The sequence below is a fragment of the Aulonocara sp. 'chitande type north' Nkhata Bay genome, linkage group LG18, assembly GCF_057382095.1.
Source record: "Aulonocara sp. 'chitande type north' Nkhata Bay isolate Kocher_YH1m ecotype deep benthic linkage group LG18, A_spYH_male_GT1.1, whole genome shotgun sequence".
In the NCBI taxonomy this organism is placed as follows: Eukaryota; Metazoa; Chordata; class Actinopteri; order Cichliformes; family Cichlidae; genus Aulonocara; species Aulonocara sp. 'chitande type north' Nkhata Bay.
In genome coordinates, this window is record NC_141361.1 from 30,281,331 (window position 1) to 30,294,249 (window position 12,919).

The 12,919-nt window shown below is 41.9% G+C and overlaps 1 protein-coding gene across 3 annotated transcripts in view; it reads right to left on the bottom strand.

The window, feature by feature from the left end:
- Window positions 1–12,919, bottom strand: part of slc6a9 (solute carrier family 6 member 9) — an 84,987-nt gene that overhangs the window by 17,028 nt on the left and 55,040 nt on the right. For all 3 annotated transcript variants that reach the window (XM_086270494.1, XM_086270492.1, XM_086270491.1), the window contains one exon: window positions 8,649–8,805. In XM_086270494.1, the coding sequence (XP_086126620.1) occupies window positions 8,649–8,805 (157 nt within the window). The remainder of the gene's footprint in view (window positions 1–8,648; window positions 8,806–12,919) is intronic.

The window sequence follows — 12,919 nt, forward strand, 5'->3', positions numbered from 1 at the left end:
ATTAAAAACAGGCTGTGCTATTATACGGTTTAAAAATACTTACGTGTAAGCAATGACGTGCAATTTAAAACTTAACCAAATCAAGTCTTACATGAATTGGACCCATGCCATACAGACTTATAACTGAACCTGAAATTATTATTATTATTTTTTTAAAAAGCAAATGAATTTCATCTGTTATATAACCTCCCTAGAGTGAGCAGAGAGGTCACTAAATGTCTGTTCAGCAGTGCAGCAACTCTCTGGTGGTTCAGACTGGACCAAAAACCAGACGGTCAACTAGAGGGACAATCTGTGCGTGTGTGCACGTGCTAGTATGCTTTCATAAGATACTCCACATGTGAACTATGTTGGTGCAACCAGCTGATACTGTCCAAACCTTTTCACTGCTGATAAAGTGAACGGTCACTGCTGCAGTATCTGCAGCTGTGTGTTGAGCTAATGCATGGCCTCCATATACAAAGTCCTTGCGCAGGAACTCAAGGCTCCTGCATGCATGACACAAATCCAAATATTTGCACTGTAGGCTTATTATCTGCAGCTGGGGTCATGCCAAGGAAATCAAGCACTGAGTGAGGAGAACTGGACCAACACTGCTGCTTTTCACTACACGTTGGTACAATTCTTGCGCATGTTTTCAAAGGAAGATGCAAGGTATTTAAAACACAATTTAGGCTGTTTAATGTTTAATCCACAGCTTTTAGGATGCATCAGAGTAGGGAGCAAAATACTGACAAAAGAGCTTATTTTGCTGTCACGATGTTCTTACGCACTGAATACGGTAGCTTTATTATGAAAGCAGCATAACAGCAGCAGCACCTGGATCTGTTCTATGTGCTCAGACATATTTTGACAGCAATCACAGCCCAACAAACAATAACTGCAAACCTTTATGCCTAAAAAGATGTTTTGCATTGATGTTGAGCACGTAATGTGTGAGCTATTGTGGAAAAAAGACAGCTGCACCGAGTATAGGTCTATGAAATATGTTTGAAACATCCGGCCTGCACAATGATCTGACTTTATATCTCAAACAAATACACACAATAAAAGATCTTGCTAATAATGTTAGCACAAATAAGTAATCATATCTGCTAAATTTCCCTTTTTTTTTTTTAGATTCTAACCCCAGTTTAACTGTTAAAGACCTATTATTCTTTTCCTTTTTACTGGCACGTATTCAGTGCCGTGGAAAAGTATTTCCCCCTTTCCAGATTTCTCCTTTTTTGTGCATATATGATATATAAAATAAAATGCAGCTTTTAAATTTTGATTTCATTTATTAAGAGGGAAAAAACTATCCAAACTACCTGGCCCTATGTGAAAAAGTAATTACCTTCCCCCCCTTGTTAATCATGAATTAACTGTGATTAATCACATTTGTTTGGAAAGTTAAGTTCAATTTCACGAGCCAAACCAAAGCCTGATAACTGCCAGACCTGAATCAAAAAATCACTTAAACAGAACCTGTCTGACAAAATGAAGCAAGGTAAAAGATATCAAAAAGCAACACATCATCCGAAAGCTAAGAAATATAGTCATTGACATCTTTCAGTCTGGAAAGGGTTACAAAGACATTTCTAAAGATGTGGTACTTCAGGGAGCCACAGTGAGAGCCAATATCCACAAATGGAGAAAACTTTGTGGTGGACCTTCCCAGTAGTGGCAGCCCTACCAAAATTACGGTGAAAGTACACAGATGACTCCTCCAGGAGGTCACAAAAGAACCCAGACCAACATCTATAAAACTGCAGGCCTCACTTGCCTCAGGTAAGGCCAGTGTTCATGATTCAAAAATAAAAAAGTCTCAGCAAAAATGGCATCCATGGGAGATGTCCCAAGAGAAAACTACCCACAGATTAGCTAAAAAAAACAAAACAATTTTTTTTTTTTTTTTTACTGTTCCCCAAGACTTGTGAGAAAATATTCTGTGGACTGACGAGACAAAAGTTGAAAACTAACCCACCATTTCATATAAAGAACATCATACCAACAGTCATATTTGTTTTCAGCTTTATATTAGGGGCAGGGATAGCTCAGTAGGTAAAGTGGTCGCCCCATGATCGGAAGGTCGGCGGTTCGAATCCACTTAACGGCTACCCTGAGGTACCCCTGAGCAAGGTACCGTCCCTACACACTGCTCCCCGGGCGCCTGCTTAGTGGGCTGCCCACTGCTTCACTGAGTGAATGGGTCAAATGCAGAGAAAAACAAGTAATTTCCCCATTATAATAAAGTATCCATTGTTGTTATTATTATTATTATTATTATTATTATTATTATTATTATAATAATATTTATATTCATGGATTTTGCTAGAGTAGCTTAGTATGAATCCCGATTTAAATGTGAATCATCTACTGCAGGGCCTATTTCGTCCAATGTCTGGAACAAGCTGCTTTAACTCTGTCAAAGCCAACTGTCTTCTGATTGGATGCCCCTCATAAACAGAAGGTTTGTACAGCAGCTGGATGGGCCTTGTGTGCTTACAGTTAGAGCTGTATGCTGACAATAATAGACAATATTATTATATCCCCTCTATATGAAATCACTCGGAGCCAAAAGTAGAAAAAACAAAACACAAAACTGAAACTGAGTGTTTAGTGAGTCTACTCAAAAGTCTGAGCTGACCTGATTATTGTACCACTCAGTGGTAGTGTGATGGTCTGAAGCTACTTTGCTGCTTCAGGACTTGGATAACTTGCCATAACTGATGGAACAATGCATTTTGCTCTCTACTGAAAATCCTGAAGAGGAATATCCGGCCATCAGTTTGTTCCCTGGAGCTCCTGCACACTTGGGTTATGCAGCAGGACAGTAAACCAAACCACCTCTGAATAATAATACATTTAATAATACATCTTATTTGAAAGCGCCTTTCAAAACACTCAAGGTCGCTGTACACAGTAGAATAAAAGCAACATAAAAGCAAGAAGTTTACAGAATCATAAAAGCATAAGACATAAACAAATAAAATAGGAGTGTTGTAAAGGCTCACCTTTCAACACATTCACTTCACCAGATGCACCTTGTTTCTTTTCCTCACCTTTGATTGGGTGTGGTGCTTGGCCTTAATTGCACTCACCTGTCACTTGTTATATAAGGACTGCACTCACCTACCCCTCACTCTTTCTTCACTCCCACATGGGGCGGCAGCTGAGGTGAGTTTCTCTTTGAGTCTCCTGAGTTCATGTATCATTTTGAGTTACTTAAATCGTACTTTATGTCCTTTTTAGAGAGCAGTCCATGTGTGTCTTTGTTTCCTTCCTTTTTTGCCTTATTTATTTGAGAATAAAAGGAGTACCCTGAAAATAATTGCATTAGATGGCTGCTTTTCTTATTCTAACCGGATGAGCCCATGAAGCTGATTGCTTCAGCCCTGAACCTTCCTCCCTTCAAAACATGGTCCTCCGAGCCGGAGTAGCGTCAGCGTCATGGATTCACAGCAGCCATTGACTGAAGATTTGAGACATTCTGGTCGTGATAGTCGACCTCCTGCCCACCTGCAGCAGTATGACGTTCAGTATCCTGGAAGTAGAAGTGCTCGATGTGATACAGAGAGTCAAACAGAATGCCAGCATAATGACACAGACACACATGGGCTGCAGGATCCTGATGGGGAGTCAGGAAGTCTACCAGAGACATCACTTGCTCCTTTACCCACCAATCAAGATGAGGTGATGAGGGAACTCCTGATGACAATGAGGGAGATTAGGCAACTCATGCTTCAGTTATCTCCTCCCCATTCTCGCAGTTCCTCCAGATCTTCAATTCACACTGTCTCTGATGAAAGCAAATCCTCTGTTTGCGGTTTACAAGCCATTCCCCAAACACATCAGCAACATGAGCAGTTCCCAGTGATTGATCCAGCAACATGTCAATCACCCTCTCAGCCCCCCCAGGTTAGCCGTCACTCTGGTGCAGTTCTGGCTGCTAGCCCTCCTTTCCCTAATTCAACAATATTAGATGCTGCGGTTCCTTCAAGTGGTTTGCCTAGACCAGTTTTTCCGACACCAGATGAGACTCCTTTTAATTTCCTGGCCACGCCAGTGCAAGGTCCCCACCGGATTTCGTGTGTTCAACCTGCTGTTCCTCTGGATGAAGACCCCGCTCAACCTCTCGTCTGCATTCCAGAACCAAGGCAGCACCCTCCTGTAAAGCAGCAACCAGCTACATCTGATGGTTTGCATGCACAAAACCCTTCAGTACCCATTACTGCTAGTTCTAGTCACCCTGTTAGCACTAGAACACATGTGTATAAGCTTGAGGGTCCTTCTTTCCCAGACCTTACCAGAGAAGATGAAATCCAGTATAGGCTGTTACGAATGGCCCTTACTAACCTGCTTGACCCTCATGAGACGGAGCACTTTAAATATCATGTCCTCCTCGATCATCTGAAAGTAGACCAAGCTAAACGGTTAGCTATTTCCTTTTCCTATGCTCCTGACCCATACACTCAAGCCATCAAAGCTCTTGATGAGCGTTATGGGCAACCAAGACAGCTGGCATTGAAAGAGCTACGGAATATACTGGAGCTTCCTCCTATCAGAGCAGGTGATGGTCGGACTCTGGACAACTTTGCTCTTCGTGTGCAAGCTTTAGTTGGTTTGCTTAGCACTATGGGTGATCAAGGACAGACAGAACTAAATTGTGGCTCCCATGTCGATCGCCTACTTGAAAAGTTGCCCGCAGAGCATTCCAGTCGCTTCAAACGGCACATTTACAGGGAACAAGGATATATGATGTATGACTTACCTTTGTTCTCATCCTGGTTGCAAATGGAATGCAAGTGTCAACCAAGAAAGGACAGTCCTGTTTCATCCTTTAACCAGCCACGACCTGCCCATAAGTACACCTCTCCACTCACAACAATATTACATGGGACAAATGCATCCGATCCTGTACAGGCAGCACAACCCATCATAATGACTAAGGCTAGATGTGCATATTGCTGCTCACCTAAACACCACATTAGCAAGTGCCCTGAGTTCATTAACAAGACAAAGGATGAGAAAATAAAGTGGATAAAGAGAAACAAACGGTGCTGGCGTTGTGCTAGAACTCATCAGGCTGCGAAGTGTGATCTGAGGAAAGCATGTGCCACCTGCATGGAAAGACATCTACAGATCCTATGTGAGGTGAATCAGAGACCTAGAACTGAAACTAATCCTGTAGTGAGGACACTGTACTTTGATAGACCTAGCGATCGCCCTAGTGTACTATTAAAGGTTGTGAAAGTGCTCCTGCGTAATGGCAAAAGAACCCTGGAAACATATGCGATACTTGACGATGGCTCCCAACGTACCATGCTTCTGACATCTGCAGCTAAGCATCTCCACCTAACCAGGAAAGCTGAAAAATTATCACTCAGAACTGTCCATCAAGAAGTTGAAACCATTCAAGGTTCTTGTGTAAGTTTCCAGATCTCACCCATCGCACATCCAGAGAAAACATACACAATTAATAATGCCTTCGCTACAAGTCACTTAGCACTTTCAGACCACACCTACCCCGTATCCCCTCTTCAACGGAGATACAAGCATCTTCAAGGTATCCCATTAACCTTCATTAACAAAGCAGCTCCACTACTGCTCATAGGCTCTGATCATACCCACCTTATTACGCCGATTGCACCAGTTAGACATGGACCATTTGGATCTCCTGCAGCAGTCAAAACCCGCTTAGGATGGACACTCCAAGGTCCAATCACAGACTTCCAACCCCAGAGCAGTTCCACGCATGCCCAATGTTTATTCACATCTTCCAGTTCAGGTTCAGGAGAACCGCTCCAGCACATCCTTGTGTCCGCTGATGGCTCTGAATTCATTCAGCCACCTCATACTCTACCATCAGCAGTACCTATGTCGTCACCGGCAGTGCCACTATCACCAGTTCCACCGCCTGTGGCTGCCATTCCGCCAGTGGTCAGGGCGCTGCCTGCTCCTGCATCACCTGGTCCTGCCTCCGCCAAGCCCCGTACATTGCCCCCAGCACCTGCAAAACTGCCCAACGGTCTGCAGGTCTGGGCCTGCCGCTGCATCCCATGCGGTTGGCATTTGGACCTGCTTTGCCGCCACCGCTGGCTACATGGTCGGCCCCCTGAACTGTCTGGCCTGCATTGTCGACCCCCTGAACCTATATTAGACCTGTAGCATGTCTGATTCCTCTGCTCCCGCTTTGTGAAAAGGAGCATCTCTGATCCTTTGAACATATTTCTCAGTAGAAATATGGGGGCGGCTGTTGTAAAGGCTCACCTTTCAACACATTCACTTCACCAGATGCACCTTGTTTCTTTTCCTCACCTTTGATTGGGTGTGGTGCTTGGCCTTAATTGCACTCACCTGTCACTTGTTATATAAGGACTGCACTCACCTACCCCTCACTCTTTCTTCACTCCCACATGGGGCGGCAGCTGAGGTGAGTTTCTCTTTGAGTCTCCTGAGTTCATGTATCATTTTGAGTTACTTAAATCGTACTTTATGTCCTTTTTAGAGAGCAGTCCATGTGTGTCTTTGTTTCCTTCCTTTTTTGCCTTATTTATTTGAGAATAAAAGGAGTACCCTGAAAATAATTGCATTAGATGGCTGCTTTTCTTATTCTAACCGGATGAGCCCATGAAGCTGATTGCTTCAGCCCTGAACCTTCCTCCCTTCAAAACAAGGAGAGTGGAAAGGTTATGTGGGATAAGCTATTTTGTACAAGTGGGTTTTGAGTTGGCTAACAAACCCAAAATGACATGGAGTGGCCAAGTGAAAGTGCGGACTTAAATCCAATACAGATGCTTTGTCATGACCTTAAACAGGTCAATCATGCTCAAAAACCCTGGGACAAAATTTCTCCATGGCGATGTGAAAGACTCATTCCCAGTCATCACCAACGCACAAACACTAGTTCTTAGGTTTGGGGGTAATTACATTTTCACACAGTACCAGACAGGTTTGGAAAGGTTTTTTCCCCTTAATAAATAAAATCATCATAAAATCATCAATCCAAAAAAGGATTTTGTATTTACCCGGATTTACTCTGTCTAATATTTAAAAGCGTTTGATCATCTGAAACATGTAAGAGTGGCTAATTTGCAAAACAAATTGGAACTCAAACACTTTTTCTTGGAACTGTATATCCGATTACAGCGTTGGATTGTCATTTTAAACAACACTTAAACAACGCTTCGAACAACGATGTAAAAGTAGTTTCCGTGAGTCAGAACAGAAGGCTTTGCAACCAATTAGAAGAAAATAGGTTTAACCTCCTGAGACCCGAACTCTTTCATGGCATGTATTTTTAATTTCTGTTTGCTATTTGGGCTGATTGGGACCTGTTGAATATAAAAAAAAAAGAATTACGTGATTTTTCTGATTTTTGTTTCTGAGAAAAATGAGATCCACATATAAGGACATTCGCTTTAAATTTCGATAGGACAGTGGCAGTATAACGGCCTCATAAGTGGATAGCAGGCCCTTGTAGAGCAAAATTTAGTATGTTGGTCTAGACAACCCAAAGTGTGATGTCCACATACAGTATGTGGACGCCAGGTCCTAGGAAGTTAAAGGAAGGGGGGTCTTAAAGGGAGAGGAGCCATCTTGTTTCAAACAGAGGATTTCTCAGCAGCTGATAAATTCTTAGTATCTTACTACACTAGGGTTACAACCCAAAATACAAGTTTGAAAACACCCAGTAGTTGCCATGATAGGAAACATATCTATTGAATCCACCAAGAATAAAACACTGTCTAACATCATCTGATTAAATAACAGTGGTATTGCCTCTGAGCGACTGAATTATTTCTAAGTTGACACACACCTGATCATATATACAGTGTAGAGAATATAATGGCAAAGTACAATCTCAATACAACAAAAAAACCAGAAAAAGAACCCTGAGAAAACCCGAACTTTCTCAGTTCTCGACCTATAGACTGTGTCCATCTGCATGCCTATATTATGCACAGGAACCCCCTTTTAACAGAAAGAAATCTCATTCTACTTTTGAATATCCTCTGAACCACAAGTAACTCAGCAGTCGGAGAGCAAACTCCTTCGTTAGGATAACATGGTACTATGGAGGTCTTTAAATATGATATCATTATTCCAGTACTTGTATGTGAGGAGGAGGATTTTAACTTCGAGCCTGTAATAACAGGGAGCCAATGAGGAGCCAATATAGGAGAAATACACTCCCTCTAAAGATATTAACAGCTCATCATAAGTTTATAAAAGTCGATAAACAGAACAATAGTACATAACTGATATGGAAATATTACACCTGCTAGGAAGGTATGAGAGGGAAGCAAGTCTAAAGGTTCACAAGTCTATTTTCTTTTGTTTTAGTTAGAATTCATTCTTAAATTATATATGATATATACATAGTAAGCTTCTTTTCAGCTTCACAGTTTCATTCTAGTATTCCAGTGCAGTAATTTGTCATCATTTAAATGTACAAAAATAAATAAATAAATGAATGAATGCAGCCTGTAAACGATTGCCACTCGTTTACATATCTGGACCTCATTAATAGAACAATTATAATAAATGCGGCTTCTGATGTTTCATAAAAATCAGTGTCTGTATCATATTATGAACATGGGTACACTGTAGTTTAGTTTGTCAATGCAAAGATAATGGGCTCAGGTCGTCATTGTGATGCTTACCTCCTCCATTTCTGTAGCAGAGGTATGGAAACCTCCAGACATTGCCCAGGCCCACAGCATAGCCCACACTGGTGAGGACAAACTCAATCTGGTTTCCCCAGTTCCCTCTCCGGGAGTTTTCATCCTTCTTCACTGGCTCTCCTGGAACTGCTCCGTTCTACAACAAAGACACACAGAGAGATAGAGGTGACTTCAGGTGACACAGAAGCGAGTGTGTTCCTGAGATAGTGCTGCTGCAGCAGGTCCGGCAATTGCACCAGGCAAATGAAAAATCAAAAGGGGAAAAAACCCCATCTCATTTAGAAGCATGAATGGGAAATGGATGCTATGACAGAGAGAAGAATCCTGAGAGCCTCTTTTTTCTACTTTTTTAAAACTTATTTGGCCATCGGATTCAAATGGATTGAAAGGATTGTTAGCAATCATCTTGGAGTGCATGAGTTTAATTATTCACTGCTTGCACTCCCGCTCATGGAATATATTCTGTAAGCTACTATCTCGTCTACTGCAAAGTTTAACATAAACATAAGGTGGGTGCGCTGGAGCAAACAGGATGAGAAGTGAAATCAGTGCCTTAAGAACAGCCGATAAGCTTTCGGTCATGTCGTCCTGATTTGCAGCTTCTCCTCTTCCTCCACTCCCTCCCTGCATCCCTCCATCTGCTGGCATCAGATGGTCGTTCTCCCCTGACCTCCTCTATAACCTCAGCTGTGTCTGGCTGTGTGTCTGTCTGTGGGTGCACAGCAAGGTACTTGTGCTCTTTCAGTGTAATAAATGCTGCTAATTTAGGATGTACTTTATTTTAGTGAAATTTGAGCACTGCCAGAGATGCATTCCTTCACCTGCCTCGCTACGATCTACGAAGTCTTGGGGTTTTACATAGATTTGCCTTCATTCTGGTAATTCAGTTAGACCAGTGGTTCTTAACCTGGGTTCGATCGAACCCTAGGGGTTCGGTGAGTCGGTCTCAGGGGTTCGGCAGAGCCTCCGCCATGACATGCATGGCTCATTTTGTGCATCAGTAAAAAACATATCTATGTCTTGAATTTGAAAAAAATCCTATTTTATTTTTCACTAAAGAGGGGTTCAGTGAATACGCATATGAAACTGGTGAGGTTCGGTAACTCCAACAAGGTTAAGAACCACTGAGTTAGACAAAGGCTTGGTCAGTACAACAACACAAAACTATTAAAAAATTTTGCTAAGTTTTCAAGAGGTAAAATTTCTGTATTTATGTATGGTTCTGCTGGAGGTTTCCTTCTGTTAAAAGGGAGATTTTCCTTCCCGCTGCTGCCAAGGGCTTGCTCACAGTGAGTCGTCTGATCTTTGCTCTGTATTATTGTAGAGGGATTTGGTACTGTATATATATATGAATACAATTTTTTGAGAGATTTGTATGAGATTCATAATGTGAAATAAGTGGAAACTTTCTTTTTGATATTGACCTGACAAAGCATCATTTTCATACATTTAAGTTTTTTACCTTTGTGTTAAAAGCAAGATGGTTGGATGGACTATTACATTAGGATTTACTTTGCCAGTTTTTTATGAATTTTCCTTGTTTTAAGATGCTTTTATACAGCAGTCTGGTTCTGGCCAATATAAATATATGTCTTATAAGCTCTTGCAGTCTGCTGTATGAATGACACCATTCATTCATCTGGGCTCCCTGTGTTATCTATGTGCGGCAGAGGCTGCTCTCTGAGACTCGTTGCATGAATACCCTGGTATTTTCAATGCGATTGGCTTTGAATCTGACGAAAATGAGGAATACTGGTCATAAAAACACACCCCCTCAGTGCAGCAGCAAACTGGTAATTCTTCTGCAATGCCATAAAAGTTTAAAAATATATATTTTTATTTCTTAGATTTGCATGTTTGGTTTTAACATTACAAAAATATTTCAGGACACGATGTTCTGGAGAGAAAACTGTGCACAGACAAAGAACCACGAGCCTCACACTTCATGCTTCCAGAATATGGCGAGACATCTTGTTCATAAACAGAAAATTACAAATAGAATTTTTTTAAAGTCAGAAACAAAACAGCAACAACCGCACAAAACAAACAAACAGCTGTGCTATTTTCCCCAAAGCCCTGTAGTTTGTCTTTGAGTCTAGCTGTGCTTGCATGTTAGAAGAGCAAAACAAAGATCTTTTTTTTCCCCTAGCATCCTTGACCTTTCGTCGTGCTAGGCTAAAGGCTGCAGGTGGGACACACAGGAAGATCAGCAAACACAAGTGTCGTGGACAAGGAGCTGTTCGCAGTGAAAACCACGGCCACAGCGGCGTGCAAGTGGAAACCATCAGCGGTGGGCCTGCCAGCGCAGCGTGTCGCACATTATGACATCTCCGTCTGGAGTTGACTTTGGAAGGAAAAGAAACATGCGAGACAGCTGCGTGTTCTTGCTGTGCCTCTTGTACGTCTTTCCCTATTAGAAACCAGGTGTGGGCCTTTAGAAGATACACACAGGCACATGCACACGAACACAGGTTGACACACGCTGTGTGTCCGAGACCAGACAAACATGAGCAAGAGACAAAACACTAGGAATAGTACTGACCCCTAAATCTTAGGTGTCAGCTCTTCAAAAGTTCAACCTGATGTTTTAAGACAGGCACGCACGCACGCGCGCACACACACACACGCGTGCGCGCACACGCACGCACGCACCTCTCTCACAGTGAATTTGAAGTTGAAAACAAGCAGTGGACATGAATCTTTTGAAAAACAGACACTGTGTCAGTGCAAAGTTCATACATTTAAAATGCAAAAATCATTATGTACTGTGAAAAACCTGATTATTCTTGTAGCAATAAAATACATTGGAATGAATTGGTATCCAATTAGGTCAGACCTTTTCTGGGAAACACACTTATTTGGTCACAGTCAGATGAGAAACCTGATACTGCTCTAACGTATGCCATATGCAAACGGACAGCCAGCAGTAGCTTAGCTTGGCTAACTTGCTGTAAACAGGAGAGACTGGGCGCATAAAAACAACATGCTTGGGATTAAATTTCAGAGTATTTGCAGCTATCTGAAACATGCAACCAGACCTGACTGGTTGCTTAGTAACACAACAGTATCATCAAGACAAGATTAAAGGTCACACCTAAAATCACTCAGGCAACTATTTAATCACAGGGAATAGTCCTCATCGATCAGACAGCAGGATAATTATGAGGCACCATCTTTCTTTTGCATCATGAGAAACTATTTTTCATGCAGCAGTCTCCATCCATCCAAGTCCACCAATTCATATAAAAGTTGTGGGAGCATTTATAGTTTTAACTGGGCAACTTGAACTTTTATATAGTGTACCTTTATCATTTTGAATATAAAACCCTCCCAAAAGTAACATTAAATGTCAGATGTCACCATCTTAAACTCTCAAAAGCTAAATTAACCATTTGAGAGCACTTAACATGTAGATGTTTAGAGGTTGGGCTTTAATAGCATACATTTTCCAGACTCGTTTGCTCATTTAGATGCAGTAAAGCCTCCTTCATCTGCTTTGTTGGGTCCTGTGGCTTGCTGGATTTGTCCAGAAATGGATGCCCAGCAGCAGCAATTGTTGGATTAACACTATGTGGAAAACACAACATTTGTTTGAAGATGTGGACGAGCAGACTGAGATACGTCACTTTAAAAGTGCTTTATCAGAAAACGTATAAGGCAAATGTATAGTGTTTGGAGATCATTGTTGGGCTTACTGAAGCTGACTTTAGGCTCATCTGTAGTAAAAAACAAAAGGTTTAACTACTTTATATACACACACATCTGTTTGCACTGCGCAAAAGCAACACTTTGTGTTTTTCATGACCCCCCTTGCTTCCTTGACTGACCCCAATATCTGTATCTTTCCATCCAGGTGTTGTAGCCTTCGGTCACTCAGTCAGATGCACAGATTCCGCTCTCTATTTCCCTCCACCCTTCCATGTCCCCATCATGCGCTTCCCTAGAACCATCTGGGCTTTATGTAAGACCCACGCGTGCCCTCTCCCCGTGGCTCTCCTTCTGTTTCGCTTTAAAATTCTCTCTCTTTCCAGGGTCTCTTTCGAGTGACAGTGACTTCACTGAGACTCATGACTGTATCATCTCAGTTGCTGCTTCGGTACTCCAAACTGCTCATAAAGACTTAAAATGAGAACCACTAAATTTTGTTCAGCTTAAATCAGTTCTTAAATCGTGTCACATTATGCTTCATATAATGAGTGCATTTCCTGACCAGGGTCACAAAGAGCGTGCTGTACCAGAAACCTCCTTGT